This window comes from Ceratotherium simum, chromosome 8 (genome assembly GCF_057802395.1).
Source record: "Ceratotherium simum simum isolate JZ-2026a chromosome 8, ASM5780239v1, whole genome shotgun sequence".
NCBI classification, from domain to species: Eukaryota; Metazoa; Chordata; class Mammalia; order Perissodactyla; family Rhinocerotidae; genus Ceratotherium; species Ceratotherium simum.
Window position 1 is genome coordinate 51,818,702 of NC_141907.1, and position 25,121 is coordinate 51,843,822.

Genomic DNA, 25,121 nt, shown 5'->3' on the forward strand with positions numbered 1-25,121 from the left:
GAGCAAATATCTGGTTTATAACATATTCAAGATATTAAAAAGTGATAAAAGAAAGTAAGTGCAAATTGAGAGGAATGTCTAACTGTTGTCATATTTTTGTGAGTGTTTATCTATTGTGTTTGGCACAGGGATGAAGGAGAAACATATATAATTCAATGTCCTGAGACCATTATAGAACAGGCTTTTTTCAATAATTTGCTAGTACTCAAAGATACTTTCCCAAATTTGTGTTAGGTTTTGTATACATTTCTTCATTTAGTTTTTCTTTTATTTGACAAATCTTTAATGAGTTAATTCACGATACTCTAGGTACTACAAAGTAGATAAGATTTTCTTAGTCCAGACAAAAATTGCAAAGTTCGTTGCCTCAAATGAGATAGGAAAAGTCCTGCAAGGGTCTTATCATTTAGCTTTTGAATAAATATATTTACATAATACAAACATAAAATAACTTGTCTATGAAAAGTAAAATACAATGGCCAAAGATGTTTCTATCATATGACAAATGCCCTCTGAAATTCAAGAATGTGCATACGACAAAATGAAGTAATAAAAATTTCATGCATAAAATTTGCTGGAAAAAAAATATAAATCTCAGATTGTTTTTTGATAAAATTTGTTTTCCTTTAAACTGCAAATTTCTGGTCTCAGCATCATAGGCTGTGTATCATGAAACTAAATTAAAAAAATTTAATATGAATGAACAATGCATAAATTCATAAGATGTTGCTATTTTTAAAAAATAATATACTTCTATAAGACAATACATCCAAATATTTATCTTACTAAGTCTTAGATTTAGTTACACTGACAATTAAGCTTTGTCTCTTGTGTGTAGATGTGATTTCAGTATAATTGAGAAATTATACTGAAATTTAGTTATTCTTGTACAGCAAATTCAGGTACATAGGGAATTCACGTGTGTGTGTGTGTGTGTGTGCGTGTGTGTGAGCGCGCGCGCGCGCGCTAAAGCTATACTATCCTTCAATTACCAAATAATAGGTAAATTGAACCTTCTCTCAAACATTTTGCCTAATGCTACAGAAGTAACAATGTGAGTTGTTTTTAAGTCAATTTTATGTATGTATTCAGGAAGAAAATGTTTTGGCAACAGGGGCTGATTCACATACAGGTAAGCAAGAATCCATAACTGAACATCATCAGTAAATTCACATTAACAATACTTAGGTTAAATAAAAATAATGTGCTACGTCTACAATAAAATACTTTCTATATTTGATTTGTCTTTTAATAAACCCTCAAACACACAAATTTATTGGATTCTAGACCTTAGCTATTATTTCCACCAATTTTATTCATTTCTCCTAAGTGTGGACCCAACAAATAAAATATCTTCTTATGGTCACCATATCTCTAAATATAACTAATGCTTCTGGATTTATTGGAAAGGAAGAAACCAACTCAGATAGAGCATTCTCATCAGATGACTTCAGAGAAAGAGATCAGTGGGGCACTAGACAGCCAGCCGCCGGGTAGGGCTAGTTGTCCTCAACAGAACACAAGCTACTTCTTAGCCCAAAATACTAAAAATGTATCATTGCAATTCTAACATTAAAAGTAAGCAATGGATTTCTACATAGATTATTAAGAAAACTTTGAACACTCTTAAATAAACAAGAACCAGAAGAGAGGGAATTTTCAGATACAAACAGAAAGGATGTTCAAAAGAAGTAATAATGTTTTGTGAAAATAAATTGATACTACTGTAATTTAAGGATACAGTCATAAATCTTTTCAGAATACAATATGCAGTATATTGAAAACTGCCTAACTCTGTATATTTACGAGTTGAATAGATGGTGAAGAGTCAAAAGTAAATGAATAGAACAGTAACAGAATCAATATGAATATTGATTTCCTGACTTTTTTTGGACCTTACAGTACATTTTCACATTTGTGCAGCTTTAATATTTCCATGAAGACTTTCATCAAGTTTTCTATAATAGTCTAACACCAAAACATTTTCAAATGGACAGTTCTCATTACTGAATATTCCTTCTCACAATGGCCTGAACAAAAAAGGAAAATATGTTTGCTGTAGGAATAGAGAACACTCATGCTTTTGTTTCTTTATCTTATTTAGGAAGGTTGATTATGCTCAGCTTAATGTCAATACATACCTTCCACAAAAGCTCTTTTTGGGACTCTACCTCTTTTCTTTTTGCTCACAATGAAAAATGTAGATATGTAGTACACATATTAATGTATCTATTCATATAACATTCAATAAAATTCATTTGAAATCAGCATACACTACAGTTGATGTATTCAGATTGAAATTATTCAGAGGCTGAAAATAAAAGCAGTCATAAAAAAGGGTTGGTTACTTCTCAGAATCCTTGTTTCCCAGAGTGTCTGCTTTGTATTCATCACCCTGTTAGGATAGAATGCCGGCTAACTAGAATTATTAGTCCTATTCCTCTAAATCTACCAGACACAGACACAGGCCTTCCTAAACACGAAAATTGAAGCAGGTAACCATATATACTTTTGAAAGGAAAAAAATATAGATTAAAAAATTATATCAGAAAAAGATAAGGTTATATTAATAACAGAATAAATAATGAGTTAATGCTATTTTTGTGAAGAGACCATACCTGGAGAGGAGAAATTGTGTGCTTAAGAATTAGCACTCACATGCACAAGGTAAGGCTTAGAAATACATCACAGACTGAGTTACCTACCGATCTATTGCTTGCCTGATTTGTTTTGGGATGTGCTTAACAGCCAAATGGTCAGATCAAGGTAAGGAAGAGATCAGCTGCAAAAGTTCAGAGGCACAGCTTCCCCTCTTACCTTCCACTGAGGAGGAAGCCGATAACCACTGCCAACAAAATGACTCCCACTGTCACAGACACAGCAATTATAGGAATCTGGCTTTGATCGCTGGATGCTGCAACTGCTGATAGGAGACACAGAAAATGGAACTTCTGGTTAAAGTCACCATATGCATTCAAATAAGAGCAGCTTAATAGTCGGTAATCAATGCATGGTTTAAGCAATTCACCCACACTTGGCTGAGTTTTCCCTCCCAAATACCTCTTCTCAGAAGTGTGTAATTGAAAAGACACCTTTAGGAGAAAATATTTACTCTCCAAACGGAAATTCAAAAGATCACTAAGTCACTGATTGTTTCCTTGTCATCATAAAAAATGAATGCAATTGTTTGCATAGTATTCATCTGGGGATCGTAGGTTTGCAAAAGAAAATGGAACTTAGTCCTTGATTTCAAACACCTTAATCTAAATAAGAGGTGCTAAGTGTATGAGATTTGACATTTTTAGAACTTGCATGTGGCTGTTCTCTAGAAAAAATTCTCATTACCTCAGATAGAATTTTTTTCCCATAGACATAGGTTGAAGTCCAAAATGATATGGTTATGACCTCAGTGAGGTTAAATGTAATATCACTACTCTGAATATAATTTGAAAAACCATAATTTCAAGCAGAATATAATCAGTAAGTATATTTTATAAGTAGCACCACTTTTTGAAAAATATCAAGGCATACTTTTAGAAATTTGAGAAGTCTGCAGTAAGATTAGTCTTATTTACATCATTTTTTTTTAAAAAATCTGAATTTAGATAAAATATTTTATATTTTAACAATGCAATTACCATAATAAGAGGAATATGGACACGATTTGATAGTTGTACCTAAATAAGCAAGATAGTTTCTCTTTTGTGCTCAAAACCTAACCTGATTAAAATAAGAAACCTATAGAACAAAATAAATTTTACTAATGTTCTCAAGAAACCCTCAATAGGATATCTAGTTTGCTTATTATTTAATGACATAATCAGTTTGATAAATTCAGAGTGGCATTAATTCACCTCTATGATAATAAATATTAAGTCAACAAAACTAATAACAAATATACTTTTCACGTTCTGTTTTTTACAACCCCTTCCCAGACCTTGGCCCCATCAATAGTTTTGGACATCCAAACACTTCCCTTACTATTCTTGTCGGCTCTCCCTTGATTCTTTCTAACCAAAACTGACTGACTCCCTGAACGCCTTCTTGTACTGATCTTTACTTTCAACTCTCTCAGACCCATCTTCAGAGCGCAATATCAACAGCTGGCTAATGTACGAGAAAAAATATTATTTGCAATCTAAATGTATGCTCTTACCCTCTTTCTACTTGGATGATAGTAGTTGCAATTCAATAGCTCTTTACCTTGTTTTCTTCTATTCTCTGATGCTGAGGTATGTGGTAGGGAATTTAATACTGGTGAGCAATAAAAATGGGGCAAGGCAGGGGCCCGTGCTCCGCTGCTGGCGGCCCGGGTACAGATCCCGGGTGCGCACCGATGCACTGCTTGTCAGGCCATGCTGTGGCAGCGTCCCATATAAAGTAGAGGAAGATGGGCACAGATGTTAGCCCAGGGCCAGTCTTCCTCAGCAAAAAAAGGAGGAGGAATGGCATGGATGTTAGCTCAGAACTCATCTTCCTCACAAAAAAAAAAAAAAATGGGGCAGGGCAAAGCTACCCCCCTATCACTAGTAGCCTTCTCTAAAATTTGTTTTATTAATCTCTAAACTCAGATTACTTATACCATCACTTTCTCTCATTCTTTAACTTTCTTTTTGGCAGGGGCTGTTTCAAGAGAAAAGTCATGCAGACTTGGCCCATATAAGTTCAATGTTATTTTGATTGGGCTCCAACTGCTGCTCCAGTGCTTTCGATTCTCTTATTAATTTCCTAACAAAATCATCCTCATATTTAGTCTTCCTCATTTTCTCAGTACACTAATCCATTCCCATTTCCCATATTTTTGAAATGTTAAACTTTATAGATAAATGAGAGTGATCAAATCTGAACTTTATGGTTAAATATAACTGCATAACCTTCTTTTGCTTTACCTAACTCCTCTGTTAGAGCCCTTCCTGTCTCTCTCAAAACGTTGCTCCTTCAAAGATCTCCCTCCAGAAGGGATTTTCATTCCCTTACAGGCTTTCTCTGCTGCTTACAACCTGAACACATATCTCCTCTCGAGGGAAACAAATTCTTATACCTAAACTTACTGATGTTAGTTCAACTTGAATTTGAAAACAGGTTCAACATTTACTAGACATGTGGGCCAGGGCAAATTATTTAACCTTATAAAATCCATTTCTTTTATCTCCAAATAGGGATAATTTCCCTGGATCATATATAGTTCTGTTAAGATTAGAGGTAACACATATAAAGCACTTAGTATAGTGCTTCGACTATTGCCAGCCTTAAATAAATAGTAAATATTATTTCTACATACTATTATCTCCTGCTTTATTTATCATCCTTATTCTGTCCTATTTTTCAGAATCTTGACTGAGTTGTAGATAGAACCAGCCTCAACTTCCAAGAAGCAACATTATTAAATTCTCTCTGAAACTTTTCCTCTTCTGCCTTTGAGTTCTACACATGATTTTGCTAAATGCAATGAGTACTCTCCCTTTACCTTACCGTGCATGATAATAAGGTATTTGACCTTGTTGGACATATACGTCATCCTTGAAACTCTCCTCCTCTTGGTTTCTATGACATCAGACAAGCTATTTTCTCTTTTTCCCACTCTGAAGCACTACTGGGGCAGTTCTGTTGGCTCCACCTTCTCTTCTCGCATCTTGTGTGTGAGCAATTCCTGATGAATGCTGGCTCCTGATCTTCCACACTTCTCTGCTCTCTCTCTTTCTTCCTATCTTTCTCTTTTCCCACCTACCTTCCTGTCTCCCCTCATAGATACTTTTTTGCTTGTGACATCAGTTAACTAGAAGCTAAAGAGACCCGAATTTACATCTCCAACTCTTACTTCTCTTCATAGTATCACTATTTTAAAAAACAGACTATTTCCTCTTTATTTGGATTTTATTTTCACATAAAAATAAACATGTTTAAAATCGACCCTTATACTACATCCACGCCCAGGGCATTAACAAAAACACATCAATAAATAAACTTACCAAAAATCAAACCAACAAACCAGACTACGTCGATCTCTTTCCGGTTTATTTTAACTATCACTGAATTTTCTTAACCCCTAGTTGCCCATTAATTACCAAATATTTTTGTGTTTCATTTATGTTTTTCCCCATGCATTACTTTTTTTTTTCATCCAACACTGACCTATTTGATTCAAATCTGCTGGAATACGGTTCATTGTGTTTTAAGTGTTCCCTTTGCCTTCCGTGTACTAACATAAAATATCCAAAAATATCACTTTGATCATGTTTCTCTGATCAAAAAGTTAGTAGATACCTACCACTTTTGGAAAATAATTCCCAAATTCTCCATTTGGCCTTCAAAAAGCCCTTGTAAACCGACTCTGGCAAATCTTTCTGATCTCCATATGTCAGTTGGGAACTCTCAGAGATATGGTTTCGGAGGAAGGAGGCATGATCAATCACAGGTATAGAAAAAAAACAAGGCCATTTCACGCTAACCAGAGTACTAATTTTGACAAAAAAAATGTGGGTACTTAGTAGCGTCAAATGATTCATTTTTAATAACTGCCAAGATCTAATTTAACAATGTGCTAAAATATGCACCTAGGTATGGGATAATATCTTGCATTAAAACAATTGTTAATGGCATACCAAAATTTTTCAAATGTTTAATACATTTTATGAAAACATTTTGTAAGTAATTAAAATCACAAACATTTATATTTATATGTTTTTATTGACAGGACACTGCAATCTGATCTTTTTGTTTAATAGGAAATTAAATCAAGGGTCTGTGAGGAAGAATTTAAAGAATACATTTTCATTTATTTTTTTAATTTATAGCATTTTCTAAGTTCCTTGATGGGTTTTAATCATTAACTCTTTCACATGCACTAATTAACTTGTGAGCTATTTCTAATAGGAAATAATTCATCAAGATTTTATACTATTTATTCCTCTGTTTGCCTTGACAGCATCAATAATATTCTCAATTATATCAACTAAGTTGAAAATATACAGAATTTTTAGGGTACTGTCAATTTTTCATACTTGTTCATTCTTTAGCAGCAGAAAAAAAATTCCTAAGCTCAGTATGATCCATAATTATTCTTTTAATATATTGTTAAATTTTTTCATCTTTATAGACATGAATCTCCAGTCACTTGTATTTCCCATTTTCTTATGTATGTTTATTAAGAGTTAGTTGATTTATGATGTAATTTTCAAAGAATAGCTGAGAAATGTTTTAGGAATGCTTAAGAGCAAATTTTGAAGTAATGTAACGCACTTGTTAAAAGGATATCAGTTATAAAAATTAATATTCTTTAGCAAATAATAATGTTTCTTTTTTCAGTCATTATATATTTACATCATCCCTGGAAACTTCAAGGTAGCATATGTTGAGAAATCACATTGTTTTCCCTCACTTTGCTTCCTACACTCCTGGTTGCAAACCCATATTACATAGCTATTCTCCAGTTTTAGCTACATATTTGAACAGTTAATCATTGAGGTTGAAGAGATTTGTTAGAGCCAGATCATAAGGGCTTTTGAAGGTCAGCCTGAGAATTTAGGATCTTTGTCCCACAGCAGTAATTATCTATTAACTTTCCTGATCAGGATAATCTGATCCAAGTTACAATTTTTGATATGTAATATGAGTACATAGAGTTAATGAAGAAATTTAAAACAGTACGGCAGGCAAATAAGCACATGAAAAGACATTGAACAACATTAGCCATCAGGGAAATTTAAATTAAAACCACGAGATATCACTACCTACTTGTCCAAAATGACTAAAAAAAAAAAAAAAAGGTGACAACACCAAATGCTGATGAGGATGTAGAGAAACTGATCACTCATATGTTGCTGATGGGAATTTAAAACAGTACAGCCACTCTGGAAAACAGTTTGGCAGTTTCTTACAAAATTAAACATGCAATTACCACATGATCCAGCAACTGTACTCTTAGACATTTATCCCAGGGAAATGAAAACTTAGGTTGAAACAAAAACATATACCCAAATGTTCATAGCACTTTTATTTATAATAGCAAACACCGGAATCAGCTCAGATATCCTTCAACAGGGGAATGGTTACACAAACTGCAGTATATACATGTCATGGGAATATTACTCCACAATAAAAAGAAACAAACTTGATATGCACAACAACTTGGATGAATCTCCAGGGAACTGTGCTGAGTGAAAAAAGCCAATTCCAAACTAAAAGGTAATATATTGTATGATTCCATTTATAAAACATTTTTGAAATGTCAAAATTTTAGAAATGGATGTTTAGAAATTAGTGGTTACCAGGGATTTGTTATGGGATGGGAGTTGTTCCTGGAGGCCGTAGGTGCAGTTATGAAAGGGCAACACAAGGGTTCCTTGTGATGTGGACACTATTCAGAATCTTGATTGTGATGGTAGATACACGAAGTTACAAGTGACCAGATTGTGTAGAACTTAATACACACACACGTCTACATACACGAACACAAAGGAGAACAAGGAAATGTGAGTAAAATTGGTGGATTGCACCAATATCAACATCCTGGTTGTGATATTATATTATAGTTTTGCAAAATGTTACCATTGGGGGAAACTAAGCAAAATGTACAAGAGTTCTCTCTGTATTGTTACTTACAAATTGCATGTGAATTCATAATTATCTCAATAAAATTTCACTTAAAGAGCAGAATAGCATTATTCCAGCAGTTGGGTTATACAGATTTGAATTAGATAGGTTAAGAGTTGGATGAAAGGGAGTGATGTATTGGGGGACAAATCATAAAACAAACACAAAGATGTTTAGTAGTTCTTGGGCAAGTAGGGGTTAAGAAAGATTCAGTGATAGTCTCAAAGTTTTAAAGCAATTTATATTAAAAGAAACTAGAAAAAGAGCTAACTAGGTTGGCTGGATGGTTTCATTCACGCTAAGTTTATTGGTGTGTTTTTATCATTACTGTTGGGAAAAGGGATAACATAAGGAGTAAATTTTAAACACAGTTAATTGTATGCACAATAAAATTAAAATAAAGTGGATAATAGTCGGTTACAATACATAAACTAAAGCTTGAGAGAGAAAGAATAGTTGGAGATTTTCTACCCAAATCCTCATGTTAAATAGCTTTTCTAAAATAAATATTTTTGCGTTCCTGTTTTTACTACTATTTGCATTTGGTTTTAGGGCTATATATATTTTGTGTGTGTGTGAGGACTATTAGCCCTGAGCTAACATCTGTTGCCTATCCTCCTCTTTTTGCTGAGGAAGATGGGCCCTGGGCTAACATCCATGCTCATCTTCCTCTGCTTTATATGGGACGCCGCCACAGCATGGCTTGACAAGCAGTGTGTCGGAGTGCGCCCAGGATCCAAACCTACGAACCCTGGGCCACGGAAATGGTGCACGCAAACTTAACTTCTACGCCATGGGGCGGCCTTAGGGCTATATTTTGAGATACGAGATAATGTAGATAAAAAAGGAAAGCCCTTCATCACCATTTTTTGACTGAAGTAAAATATAAATTAATAATGAATAAATTTAAAAAATTAAGCAAATCAATAACATAATGTGTCAATGTACCATTATCATGCATCATTATCATGAACTGAGTAACCAATGAGAAAATTCTTTTTAAAGTGTATGTTCAAGGTAATGATTTTCAGATAATTTTTTGTCCTAACACACTTGAATGATAAGATAGATTCCCTTAGTAAAAATGACTCATTAAAGCCAGTATGCTTAACTGTCACCCATCAAATGAAAACTACTGATAACTTTAATAGGAAAAATGTAAATATGTTTAATATACCATAATTCCTGCATTCAAGTCTTTGTAGACTGTATTGTGGAAATAATATATGTATGTGAAGAATTAAATTATGATATTAAGTAATTGCCCAATAAAATAAAGTAATTTCACAAAATACTACATAAATAATTGTCAAATGAATGGCATATAACACAAATGCTACAGAAGTTCCTAAAAGGAAGTGTTATTTTAATGATCAATTATTACATAATATATATTATATTATATTATTATTAACTCCTTATTAGACTATATACAAAGGAGGGATTGTGAGGCAGCCCAGTGGCATAGCGGTTAGGTTCCCATGCTCCACTTCAGAGGCCCGGGGTTTGCAAGTTTGGATCCTGGGTACGGACCTGCATACTGCTCATCAAGCCAACCGGCATCAAATATACAAAACAGAGGAAGACTGGCACAGATATTAGCTCAGAGCCAATCTTCCTTAGCAAAAAAAGCAAAAAAAAAAGGAGGGATTGCGCTTTAAAGTCACTTGAGTCACTCACAGTACCTAGAGTGAAAAGTTTTTTAATGTGTAGGGAGTAAATAACTTTTTAAATAACAAACAAAAGTATTATCCTAAAATGGCCCTCGAAACAAATATTCCATTCTTCAGAATTAAATAGAGTGCATTCTTATTCTCTGGATAGAAGTTTCCATGTGTTATTCATGTCAATTTCTCCAGCGCCTCATAAAGCTGAACACGTAATAGGTGGTCAGTACATTCTTGTTGAATTTTATCCAGAAAGGATCCTACCTAAAGGTCAAAGGGCATCAGTATGTAATAGATACTTGGTCAAAGAAAAAATTATTCTTAAAACGTTTGCAAATACATGTATGCATACTGAAATAAAAATGAAATTTCAAGCAGTTAAGTGTGTGCGTTCCGCTCCGGCAGCCCAGGATTTGTGGGTTCGGATCCCAGGCGCGCACGGACGCACCACTTGTCACGCCGTGCTGTGGCCGCATCCCGTATAAAGTAGAGGAAGATGGGCACAGATGTTAGCTCAGGGCCAATCTTCCTTGGCAAAAAAAAGAGGAGGATCAGAGTTGGACGTTAGCTCAGGGCTGATCTTTCTCACAACAACAACAACAAAAAATGAAATTTCACACTAATAGCTAGGAGACATACAGCCTTAAAATATTTTCATTATCTATTAATAATAACACTGAAATCTACTTTTGCAGTAAAAAATTGTTGTGTAATATTTCTTTTCCTCTAGAAATTGTGTAGGAAAAATTTTAAAAGAAGACAGTCTCAGATGAGTTTTATAAAACTATATGGAAGATGACCTCTTATTAGTTCTCTTGGTGATCAAATGGATGAATTTTGGCATGCCTAGAAATTTCTATTTAATAAAAAAAGTAAGGGAAGGAGTACCAAAAAGTCTGTAGAAAAACTAGTTGCTGAACGTGCCAACATCCTGAAACTAAGTAGAATTTTGTAATCTTTTCAACCGGGATTTTTCATTTATATAGTTATCCAAGCACTCAAGCATATTGTGAGATCCTACTCACTGGGTTTGTTCCCAGAGTTGGTAAAGCACATAAGTGAGATTTTCAATTAAATCAAAGACGTGGAATTTTCCTTGAGTAGAAAGAAAATAATCTATCATTTTCCACAATGGCCTCCTAGTCTGTATAAAATCAATTTAAGTAACACTTTGAAAGCTATTTTTTGAGTAATAACAATTATTTTCTAGCTCATTCAGTAAAACATGCTTTAAACAGAAGTGTATCTTGATTTTCTAAAGAGTTGTATTATATCGGTTTGTGGACATTTTAATTTGGTAAATCTTCTAATCATTACAAGGTAAATCTGATAAACGAAGCTCTCATTTTGTTGGTTTCAAAGGGATGAAATATGCATTTTATTTTCCTCATTTTAAAATCACTAATTCTGACATGACCTGCCTTTAAAAAGTATATATATACTCACACACACATATATATGCCCATATATATACAGACACACACACATATTTGACATTTCACACTACTGTGTGTTACTTTCTTCATAACAAAATTTTAATAGTGTCAGCTCTTTCATCTATAACAAGACAAATTATTGTCTTCTAATCTTGCTTTTAATGTATTTGTTTTAGGACAAGTAAGTAATCTAAATATTTTGATTGATATTAAAATGTGGAAAAAGTTTTATGCTATTTTATGAATAAAAATATGGTGCAAGAAGGGTTTTCCAGAAATATTTCCAGACCCTCCATTCAGAGACATTGCCAGAGATTTAGATTTTTTTAAAACAATCAGATTGTTTCCTGAGAGCACAATTTTCTTGCCAAACTCAATACTAATGAAAGCTCCCTGTGGAATTTTCACAGAAAGACTAAACCTGGTAGCATAGTTCAATAAAACAAGTAAAAAGTAAATGGCAATAATTCAATAAAGTATGGCAGCAGTGGAATGAAAGTCTTTAAAAGCAAGGTTTAAACATTTCTTAAGGATCTCCTGAAGTTTCATCTCCCAGTAGACTAAATGCGATGAGGAGAGGGGACCAATGTGTTAACAGGCTAAGCTGCCATCATAGCATGACAGATGCTTCCTACCTGGAGGGGTCATGCCTGGGAGAGAGAGGTGCAGGAGACTGACAGAATGCCCAGGGAGAGTATTGATCCACTGACTCTTTTCTGGTAACCATTACAGAGACATGAGTTGACAGTAATTAAAATGACTTACACACTGGGATGGTTTCAAACTCAAATCTTCGACTGAAGACACCATAGCCTGCTGCTGTGCGTGCTCGAATTTGAAAGACGTATACTGAAGCTGGTTTCAAGCCCTCTGCAGTTATAGTTGTCTCTTTAGATTTGATAATTGTATAGCTGGTTTCTTGGTCCTTGGATTACACATGCACATACAATAAAAAAAAAAGTCAACGTATGAATTACTATATGACAGCAAAACTCAGAATCATAGATCAGAAAATTAATCAGAAACTAATAGACTTGCTATTACTACAAATATAATGTTTTAGAAAAAATAAAACCTACACAACCTAGGTTTTTATATAGAAACTTAAAGTGTTTTCTAGAGCTCAAAGATGGTGGGTGACATGTTCACCCATCCACCATACTTGCCGTTGGTAAAAATAGATTTGTAAACTTTTAAAATACAGTTTGCAGAAGATAAATTATTTTACAGACTCTAATTTAGTACTTTATTTCTGTGCTTGTTTTTCTAATAAATGTTTTATTGGAGCACATCTGCCTGTTCACAGAGAAAGGTGACAATGTCTCATACATTGCCAGACAGGACTTAACGCTTTACATCTTTAGTGAATTCAATTTCTAATTATATTTAGAGCTTAGGAGAAGGAATGAGCACTTCACTAGAGAACCACTTTAATTTCAATTCACTAAGTCTAAAATTTCGTAAATAAGCAAAACTTTTTCTCCTTTTGAAAAAGTTTTTATTTTTTCACTTTTATGTGTTTGGGCTGGATGAGTAGCGAACAGAGATGGAGTAGGAAAAAAAAAATCACTGGACAGATAGTTTTGGAAACTGAACCAAAGAGGAACTGTTCCTATTTTGACTGCTAACAAAGTCTAGACTAACCATCCATAACTCCTCATTGTCTCTGAAGTCACCAGGCTGAACATAAAATCTTAGACCTATAAAGATTTCAAACGCACAAAGGTCTTGTTTTGAACTTTCCTCTTCCTTATATTTTTCTGTGTGAATTCTTGGCTAAACTTGTTTTTTCCCTAAAAGTCTTTCCATATTTATTATATTTCTCATAGATATTAAAGGACAAATTAAAGATAGATAATGGTTAGAGACTATTCCTCCTTTTTAAATACGTGGTTTTTATTTACAATAACCTGACTGATGACTGTAGACTATCGTTTTCTAAATATTTCAGGGAATTTTGTCTTTACAGATAGAAACATGTATCAATTGATTTTTTTTTTTTTTTGGTGAGGAAGATTAGCCTTGAGCTAAAATCCATTGCCAATCTTCCTCTTTTTCACCAGGAAGATTGGCCCTGAGCTAATAGCTGCACCCATCTCCCACTGTTTTATATGTGGGATGCTGCCACGGCATGGCTTCATAAGAGGTGCATAGGTCTGTGCCTGGAATCCAAACCTGCAAACCCTGGGCCGCCAAAGCAGAGCACATGAACTTACTTAACCACTATGCCACTAGGCCAGCCTCTTGATTGATTTTTTTTAAAAGATCTAATGAGAATAACACATAAAGGACTTTTTTTCCTAAATGAGAAGAAAATTGAAAACAAGAGTAGAATATTTACTTCTGAAGCACTCTAATAGGGAATGTGGCTGCTATTTGATCTTCACAATGCTATTAAAGTGCAAACAAATGCAAGCCACACTCTTTCTCCCTTGAGGTTCACAATGGATAGTGGCATGCCATGTGGAAACTTTAGTGTGGACACTGAAATAGTGTGCTAAAATGTGGAAGTCCATTTTTACTTTACCTTCAGTTTTTTTTATCTTTCTATCTGGGATAGAAATTGTTGCCTGGATATCCTCACAGAGATGTGGCAAGATTGAAACAGTCATGCCTGTGAAACACTTTAATAAATTGTACAGTACATGCTTTAATTGTCATAATTATTATTTTAATGTTTTTCTAATTTGACACATCAAAGTTAACTTCTAACCACCTTCTATACCACCACCAATACAGCCTAAAATACACAACCTATAAACATTCTTCTTTTAAGGCAGTTTTATCATTCTTCTTTTAATATGTTTAAACATATAAAATTATCTTAGGGTTAAGTATATTCAAATATCTCTATAGATAGGTATAGTCTAATTTCTAACCTAAATAGGTGTTCTGATTAATTCTATACAAATGATTGATCTTTATATTTTTAATGCACACGTTAAGTGCCTAATCTTTAAAGTGTTTAAGACATTTTATTAGAGTTTTGCAAAGGATTCCAAGTAGATAATTACATCCTATAAAACTTTACCTAATAATGTCAGTCATTTTCTTCATTCACATACATTTATTGATCTCTTATCTAGTCTATTACCCCTTCTATATGCTAGTGGTACAGCAGTAAAAAAGCAGACAATTTCTTGATGTGGTCTTTTTAAAATGGGTAAATAGCTTCTTTAAACTATTGTAGTTACTGCCGTTCTGAGATGCTCAAGTTTATGAGTGAAAGTGCAAGACTTTCTCAATAATATTATCCTTTCCAGCTTGACTGTGATTGCAGCAGAAATTTTCAGTAAGAAATGATTAAATACCTGTTCACTATTACTTTCAGTTTGTTTAAAGGGAATTTAAGTTGGTGAAAAAAGCTAAATAAAACTAAAGTTAAGATTCTGATATATTTGATATAATTATGATTTTTTACATAGAATATTAACATTTTCATGTAAAGTAAGGTTTTTCTTTTTTTATAAAAGAGCACAGGAATTTCAGGGTTAGAATTCCAGACATGTTATTAACTAAGTTGGTGTGTAAATGTGGGTACACAACTCAATCTCAGTTTTTTTCTTCTTTGAAATGAGGTGAAATTATTTATGAAGAGCATTGTGAGGACATAGAGATAGAGAGAATATACATAGCACACAGCACAATCTCCACAACGTAAGAGGGTCTAGGTAAATCTGTTTGTTTGTTTGTTTGTTTTTTGTGAGGGAGATCAGCCCTGAGCTAACATCCATGCCAATCCTCCTCTTTTTTTGTTGAGGAAGACCGGTCCTGAGCTAACATCTATTGCCAATCCTCCTCCTTTTTTTTTTCTTCCCTTTTTCGCCCCAAAGCCCTAGTAGATAGTGGTATATCATAGTTGCATCCTTCTAGTTGCCGTATGTGGGAGGCCGCCTCAGCGTGGCCGGACAAGCGGTGCGTCGGTGTGCACCCAGGATCCAAACCCGGGCCGCCAGTAGCGGAGCGCACATACTTAACTGCTAAGCCACGGGGCCGGGCCCCTAGGTAAATTTGATTTGACCCTATAGCATGATGGCAAATTCTTCTATTGAAAAGGAAAAAACAGAAGAATTTTATAAATCTTACATAGTTGTAACTCCTAACTATTGAAGTCACAATTAATATGTTTTATAAAAAAACTGGAAATTGATACTTTGGCCAGAAAAGGGAAAAAAAATTACAAGGAAATTGAAATGCTACTCCTTGAAATAATGCATGATCTTATATCAATTGCACAAAATTATACAACATTCCATCTGATTTATCTATTAACATTATGTAAGTCTCAGTGATTCCTTATCACAGGTCTGATTGTACATTGTCTCTCTGAGTTAGCTGAATACTATATTATCGAAGGGACTTAGCAAAGCATACATTTAGAGAATCAAAACTCATAACTACACATTTTGAATTATCTGAGTATCTTCCAAAATTTGCTTCTGTTCCACTCCTTCAAGTCACCCTCGTATTATAATTTCCTTCATATCACAAACCTTATATACACATCTTCAACACCCACAACTAAATGGCTGCCAAGTCCTTGGTCAGGGCAGTGGCTTTTGCTGCCTTCCTGCCACAGCTGAGCAAATGAGCTACATTCCCCAGCTGCTTAGCAAACACTGTTCACATGCAGCGAGGGGAGGGCCTTGGCAGAAGAAGCCAGCTGGCAAACACCCTGCCAAGGGGCAGCTTCCCTTTGCCTCTGCCTTTAATTAAGAGATGGCAATGGGCCCATCACCATGCAGGAGCAGAGAGGCCCGATGACCTCTATTAGAGCAGGGCAATCGCAGGCAGAAATGCCAGCTGGCAAATGCAGGAGACTTGGAAAGCTCTGCCACCTGTGTCTGGCCAAGAGCCATCCAATAAAACGGTGGTGTCATTCTGAAGGTTCGAAATGAGCTCTGGAGACCTATCAGGATCCCCACCTCAATACATGGCATAAAAACTCATTATCCTTTTTTTCCTTCTGAAAGTGTTAAAAAAACTTGATGTGTATTTTACTGGTATGCTCAATAGTTTTGCTTGGCAAAAAGGTCTGGGAATTAATATTGTCACTGTGAAAAGGAAACCCCTGACCAAAAGAAGTTAAAAACTTCACTGAAATAATATATCATATAAAGCTTTTGTTGCTTTTACAGCATTTAAGTAGGCAACTTGTTATTCATTTATTGAAGATTTGTACAGAAATCTTTTTCCAAAATCATCTTTTCTTACTTTGAGTTATGTAGATAATAGAATGCACTAATATAGTGTTAAATATAAACCAGATCTTACCGAAATAAATATAATTTAAAAATAATTGAACTGGGGCCGGCCTGGTGGCGCAAGCGGTTAAGTGCGCACACTCCGCTGCGGTGGCCTGGGGTCCGCTGGTTCGGATCCCGGGCGCGCACTGACTCACCGCTTGGCAAGCCATGCTATGGCGGCATCCCATATAAAGTGGAGGAAGACGGGCACGGATGTTAGCCCAGGGCCAGTCTTCCTCAGCAAATAAAAAGAGGAGGATTGGCAGATGTTAGCACAGGGCTGATCTTCCTCACACACACACAAAAAAAAACTATAAAGAAAATATTCCACAATACAGATAAAATTCATTAGAAGGAATATTAATAGAAAAGGAATCCTCTCTATCACTTCCTGAGCAACTCTTTGTTTTAACAGAAGCAGCAGCTTAAAGAAAAAGAGAGAAAGAAAGGAAAAATCCCTACTCCTATTGAATATTATGTATATGAAACTCATGCATATGCTGCGAAGTAACAGTAAAAACCATCAAAGGTTACTCATCAGGGAAAAAAAGTAGGATAATTTCCTCAAAGACAAAAAAGAAAACCAGACAATGGTTCAGCTAGTTGCTTCAGGGGAAGAAAAACAACACAGGAAAATAAGTACTTGTCAAACTTTTACTCTTCCTGCTGTTGAACTTAATTTCACCTCAAATACGTATATTCGAATATATGGTTTTTGATGTTTACTTATTTTAAAATGCCATGTGGATATAAACTTCTTTTAAAATCAACTTTAATGAAAATAAAAATTTGGAAACTTAAAATGTTTATAAAATAATTCAGCCTACGTTTACGTATATATTTAAACTGTAAGAATGTACAAAAATCACTCTATTTACCTAGCTTTGCATTAGTACACAGTAATAAAGTTTACAAAAACTTGAATAAAGAATGTAAACTTTAATTTAACAAATTAGTTTTGGATATAGCTTGTGTTTAAATTGTAGACTTCTAGAACTTGCAATGCAGTCTGGACTACTACTCCCAGAGAAAGAGGAATCAGTGAGGAATATTAATGTCACAACACTTCACTTGATTTACCCCATTTTTTTGTTAACAATAAACACTGTAAACCATAACCCAACATAGCTTTGTCTCAGAGGTATTCCCCTAGACTGAATAATGTATTTGATAATGTATTTTTTGTGAAATATCTTACAGGTATCTTGATTTATATTCCCTAAAAATCCAATAGTTACATGTGATACTATCAGCAAGTCATTCCTAGAAAGATAACTATTTCAAGAGTAATAATTGATTGTTTATTCATCTATTTATAAAATCAATATATGAACATTGTATAGACATCTAAAACCTAGAGAGAATATGTGGATGGCCCCACTCTCCCCCACATCCTACCATTTTGTTTTCTGTTGTAACTTTACATAGGCAATTGTTGAATCAATGAAGGAAAGAAGCAAATTTTTAAAAAATCTCTACAATGCTATGAATTATTTCAAAGTATTTCAGTGTATTTACCTACACTCTTTTATCTTGCGTATACATAGAATATTGGATTTTTAAGTAATTTTCATTCATAGGATATCAGTATTTTTCATGATATTTTTGCATTACTATAAGGCGAACCATTTATTCCCCCTCTCGTTTCCAACGTCCTAGCTTGGACAATTTCTTAGGTATTGCAAAACAATTTTTTGAACTTCCTCCCACCTTCTTCACTCTTTCCTAAGAGAGGAGCGATGTCTCTCTGAGTTTGGGAGAAGCAGTTGCGTAAGTGTGGCTGAGTCCTTCCCTTCTCTTCTGGGACCTGCTTCTCTGCATTGTGTCTGCAATCTTTTCTGCTCCTACTTCCACAGCACACACATTTCTGGGTCAGGGTCTTCTACCCACCTCTTAGAGGTTGGTTTGGGCACTCATCTATCTTTATGTCCTCTATGAGAACTCAGGTTGTTCTAAGTAGTGTATGTCATTCAGATCCAGACTGTACAAAAATCACAGTAAAATGGAGGTGGGAGTGGTAGGAAAACTCATGGTAACTATATATCTAAGCCACATTCTCCGGTCCTAATCTAGAAGTTTAAGCTAATCTTTATTTTCCATCTGTATTATTTCTTTATCAATAGCTCACTTGGTTGAGGATTCAGAAAAGAGGAAGAGGGATGATTACTGCCTTTGGACTTCAACAACTATTATGGGAAAATATGTAAGAGTGAACAGAAGAAACGACTCAGGAAAGAAGAGGAAATCGAGAAAACATAGGGTGGTAAGGCATGCATTTCCAATTTTGTGCCCTTAAATTTAAAATAAAGTTTATAATATAGTGTTAGAATTTTGTTACGAATTTTAAGAAATTCTCCTTTATATTCGAATCTTATCTGCCCACACTTCCTTAACGGTGTAGGTATTACGTAGGGTTAATGGCCATCAGCACATGTGTTCTTCCCTGTAGTACACTGCAGTCACTACTGAAGGTCAACCACTTAAGTGTTTGTGACACTTTCAAAACGTCCTATGACTTCATCTTTTAATGCTGTGAAAACTAGTTAAGCTGATGTTAGACTATATGGCGGTATTCCGGCAGCGTAAACTATTTGGCAGCAGCAGAACACAAATTGAGTGCTCCCCTTACACTTCTAGCCTCCATAATCATGACTGCAGAATCAATTCTCATTGATTTACACGTAAAATTGCACCATGCTTTTCTACAAATTGAATAATTGCAGCTGCTAAAAGTGAAAAAAAAAAAAAAAGAAAGAACATTCTTTATTTTGTTAGTCTCACCTTTTCAAAATATTTGATTTCATACTCCAGAATGATTCCATTGGGGCGATCTGGCTCTTGCCAAGACAAAGAGATGCTGTTTTTTGCAATCTTCCCCTTTTTCACATTGGTGACTGGAGAGGGGGCTGCAAAATAGTATAAGTAAAGAGTAGCATGATTAACAGAGCCCTGAAATTACAGCTGTTTATAAGTGGCATTCTTGGAATGTAATATAATAAAAACCCCAAAAATTGAATTTTCTTTTAACCTATAAATAATTTTACTTTCTCTCTGTAACATAAGTTTTTACAAATTTTAAAGGGTTTTACAAATATAAATCAATTAATTATCCTGAGAATTTTCTCATAATAAAACTGTAGTCACATAGACTCTTAAGTCCACATTTTCTTTATAAAGTTTAGAAATATAAATGAACTTTTTTTATAGAATGAATATATTTTTGATGACCTTAGACATGTTCTATGTTTCTAAAATTTGGACTCTATTATATAATATATCCCATTATGCTAATATATAAATGATCATCTACATTACCACATTTTCACAATATTAAGTCTCTTTTTTATCATTTATTATTTTTGAAATCATGTGGGTCCTATAATCATATATAAATTCATATATTAAATATAGTGGAGATTTTCCTTCAAAAATATGTTACTAAATACATGGTATATCTTGAAAACAATAGTAAATAAAAGAAACATTTTCTTTCATTTCCATTTCTCCCAAATTTTTCATTAAGAAGATATAAGCAATCACTTATGGTATTCATCACTATCTGCCAGTGTCTATTAAATGACTACTTTTCTGATGAAAATAGAAAAAATATATATGCTATTTCAGATATGTCTGGATATTTTGAATTCACAAACATATGGATATTGATTCAAATACATTTTTATCAATCTGCTGAGACTTTTATAGACTCTGGGCTTGACACCATAAAGAGGTGTTGACTAATATTTTTCTGATGTAGGTGACCTTTATTTTTGCAGTTGTTAGCTTTTACAAAGACATAGACACCATGGACTAAAGAATGGTTTATACGTGTGTGTGTGCGTGGAGAGAGAGCAATAATATATAATATATATCATATATATGTGTATTATATGTATAATGTATATGTAGTAAGATGGAAAAGATGCCAGCCATAATGAGTTGTGTATAACCAGTCATAGCCCTATCTGAACAGTATCAGGCATTTGGTGATTATATATTATATATAGTTATATATGTAATATATAATATATCATATATAAATTATTTATATGTATCATATACATATAGTTCCTAACTATTTTAATTTCCAACATTGTTCAGACAAAATAACACACTGTCCTATTTAATTAATTTTTCCACTCCTCAGAAAATGTAATCAAATCAGAGGCATTACTTTGAGTAACAGACAGCAAGAACAAAGTTTAGAAGAACTGTTTGTTGGGCCCAGTAGCAGTGTGAAAGCAAAGTAGGGGAAGAGGCTGATCACTTAAAAACAGAAATGAGATCTTGTCACTTCTATGGTTAAAACCCTCCAGTGCCCTTCTGCCTCATTCAAGTAAAACACAAATCTGGAATTGCACACAAGGATCAATACCATGCGGCCCCCTGCGTCTTCTCTGGCCTCACCTCCTGCTGTTCTTCAGCAGCTCTGCCCAGGCTTTCTGTTCTTAGGGCACTTCAGACACACTCCTGCCTAAGGACCGTTGTACTTGGCATTCCAGCATTCAGAGGTGCTTCTCCTCCAGACGTCTCCAGGGCTCTCTCCCTCTCTTCTGCGTTTCTCACTGAGGCCTTTCCTATCTATCTACGAGTTGAGTAACCACCTCTCATCCTCAGCCCCTCTCAACTCACCATTCTCTTTGCTCCTTCAGTGTTTTATTTTTTTCCTAGCTCTTGAACCGTATGATATACATATGTTAATTATATTTCCTTTTTTCAATCCTTTCAAGTAGAATGTAATTTTTATCAGAGTAGAGATATTATTTTGTTCATTGCTGAATCCCTAGATCTAGAACAGTTCCTGGGACAGAGGGTCCAATAAATATGTATGGAATGAATGATTGGTGGTAAAAATTCAAAGAAATATACACAAAACTTTTATTCTTTATTATTTTATTATGTCAACAAACTCAACTAGGAAACTCAAGGGTGAATTATATCTTTAAATAAAATTAAAATAAATAGAGACAGATGTAATCTATAAGAGAGTAAAATTTAACTACCTATCTAGTGTTTTGCATAGCCATAATAGGGTGATAACGACTTTGGTACTTTATTTATTTATTTTTTTGTGTGTGTGTGAGAAAGATCAGCCCTGAGCTAACATTCAATGCCAATCCTCCCCTTTTGCCGAGGAAGATTGGCCCTGGGCTAACATCCGTGCCCATCTTCCTCTACTTTATATGGGATGCTGCCACGGCATGGCTTGACAAGCGGTGCATTGGTGGGCACCCAAGATCCGAACCTGCAAACCCTGGGCCGCCAAAGCAGAGCGCGTGCACTTAACCACTGCACCACTGGGCTGGCCTCTGACTTTGGTACTTTAGTGTCTACTGTTATTCTTTTAATCACACAGCTTTGTGACATTCAGGTTCAGCAAGATGCACATTTTCAGCCTTATCTTGTTTTCTTAAACATGTCCAGTTCCACAGAATTTTCTGGAGTACTACAGAATACATAGTGTGCATATAAAGCCAAAATTGTCTAAAAGCATTGAAATCGTAGTCTGTTTACTTCCATGGAAATTGTAATCGACTGGTAGTTCTCACAGTCACATTTTGGCATAGGTTCAAAGTCCCTATAGACTTCCTAGTGAGGGAAAAGTTATGCCATATTCAGCACTGTGAATGTAGCATATAGACGACATGAAACAAGAAAGAGTAAGCTATGTGCCCCCTAGTTCATCAGAGCATTTGTAGCAAAATAGCAAATTTACTGAAGTAGAAACAGTAACAGAGGAATAAGGAAGACAGTGGATTTTCTTAATGCATTTTGTACAGTAGTGAATATCTTTATAAATTATCTTGAATTATGAATTACACTCACTTTCCGATTACCACTATCTATTTATTGCATTATACATCAGTAAAGATCCAAAGACTGTCTTCAAAATTCTTCACTCACTTTACTACATTGCAAACATCCTTCTTTGGGTTGATGTTATTTCTTATAGATAACTGTCAGTTTTCACCTAATAAATTGATGGTGTTGCCACCTTTCTATTCATAAATTGCATTTAACGTGTATGCTCCATGAAGGCAAGGATTAATTTGGTTTGGTTCACTGCTATAATTCCAGCACCAGAAAATTACTTGGTATATAGAAATTTAATAAATATTTGTTGAATGGATGCATGAATGAATGAATGGGAAATATATATGTCATCATATATCATTCAAAACTGAGTCTGTCTCATTTTAGGTGCATATACTAGGATCTTATTAGTTGGGGGTTTGTGCTTTATTTTAAAAGTTAATCAATTCTTTAATAAAATAATGAACCATTTCAAAGTGAAGCTATCAAATAAATATCAACACAGATATTATCAGCCTGAAGAGGAATACTTTGTTATTTACTTGCATTCATCCAAGGTAAATATAAATTGTGTAGCTTTCAAACACTGCCTGATTTAATAAATGCTTTTAAATATTTTTATAAATAAAGTATGTTTTATAAATAAAATACTTTTCCAAAGTCTGTTTTCTCAGAGGCTGAATAGTATTCTTCAAAACACGGTTCAGGATGAGGAATAGTTCAGGAATAATTTACTCTGTGACAAGACCATCTCTGAATCATTTAGGTAAAGCTGATCGAAGTGGGGACACTGACAGATCATGGGGACATAATGATGAGGCGCAAATTGTGAATGGTAGCGCTCCTCCACCACTATAAATTCTTTTACAGGTATTATGCACATTAAAATAACTGTAACCAGATTTGTCAGCATCAGGGCATGTTTAATTTCTCTCATTCATCTCCTTCCTGCTACGTTTTGCTCATTCTTTACCTACTCAACCTTTTATGAAGTAAGCCTGGAACAAAATGAGAATGATGACTTAGAGCACTTCTCTTATAAAATTTTGTTGGATGATATTAAGTCATAAAACTATTACCATCCTAATATAAGATGAACAAAAATACTAAAGAAATAGAGTTGTGAATACAAAAAAAATAATTTACCTAACTTCTGAGTTTCACCTTTTGGATATATGGAAACATTCCACGTTGTTTCTGTATTGTAGCTTCTATACTGGAACTGAACTTGGAGTACCAGTATAATAAGCAAGATACTTATCCTTTAAGCTAGTAATGGTTCCCATTATGGACTAATTTTTTGGTCTGAATTTAAAAAAAATTAATTTAGAATAGTTTTATATTCATAGAAAGATTATGAAGATAGTACAGAGTCCTGATATATCCCACATCTACTGTCCTCTATTAGGAACATCTTAAAATAGTACAGTACATCAGTCACAATTAATGAAACAATATTGATACATTATTATTAATTAAAGTCTATGCTCGGGCCGGCCCCATGGCTTGGCGGTTGGGTGCGCACGCTCCGCTGCTGGCGGCCCGGGTTCGGATCCCGGGCGCGCACCGACGCACCGCTTCTCCCGCCATGCTGAGGCCGGGTCCCACATACAGCAACTGGAAGGATGTGCAGCTGTGACATACAACTATCTACTGGGGCTTTGGGGGGAAAATAAATAAATAAATAAAATCTCAAAAAAAAATAAAATAAAATAAAGTCTATGCTTTATCAGATTTCCTTAGTTTTTACTTATTATCCTTTTTCTGTCCCAGCACCCTATCCAGTATACCATATTAAATTAGGTGTCGTGTCTCCATGGGCTCCACTTGGCTGTAATAGTTTCTCAGACTTTGCTTGATTTAATGACTTTGACAGTTTTGAGGCACAATGGTCAGGTATTTTGTAGACTATCTTTCAACTGGTGCTGATTTGATGTTTTCCTCATGATTAGACTCGGGTTATGAGATTTTTGGAGGAAGACTATAGAAGTAAGATGCCATTTTCACTACATTATATCAAAGATACATACCATCAACATAACATCATTGTTAGGTTAACCTTGATCACCTGACTGAGGTAGGGTTGGTCTCCACTGTGAAGTTATTCTTTTTTCCGGTTTTCCATACTGCCCTCTTTGGAAGGAAGTCTCTATGTGCAGCCTGCACTTAAGGAACGGGGAGTGATGCTCTATCTCTTTGAGGCTAGAATATATGTGTAAATTATTTGGAATTCTTCTGTACAGAAGTTTTGTCTCTTCATCTTTATTCTCTTACTTAATCATTTATTTATATCAGTATGGACAGTAGATTTTTTTTAATACTTTGGTTTATAACCTAATACTTTATTTTGTTACTCCAATTGTTAA

At 34.5% G+C, this 25,121-nt stretch overlaps 1 protein-coding gene across 1 annotated transcript in view; it reads right to left on the reverse strand.

The window, feature by feature from the left end:
- EPHA5 (EPH receptor A5) overlaps window positions 1-25,121 on the reverse strand; it is a 324,586-nt gene that overhangs the window by 71,735 nt on the left and 227,730 nt on the right. Inside the window, exons 6-8 of the mRNA XM_014787641.2 lie at window positions 19,723-19,847; window positions 12,461-12,620; window positions 2,818-2,923 (exon numbers count right to left, since the gene is read on the reverse strand). Coding sequence (XP_014643127.2) covers window positions 2,818-2,923; window positions 12,461-12,620; window positions 19,723-19,847 — 391 coding nt within the window. The remainder of the gene's footprint in view (window positions 1-2,817; window positions 2,924-12,460; window positions 12,621-19,722; window positions 19,848-25,121) is intronic.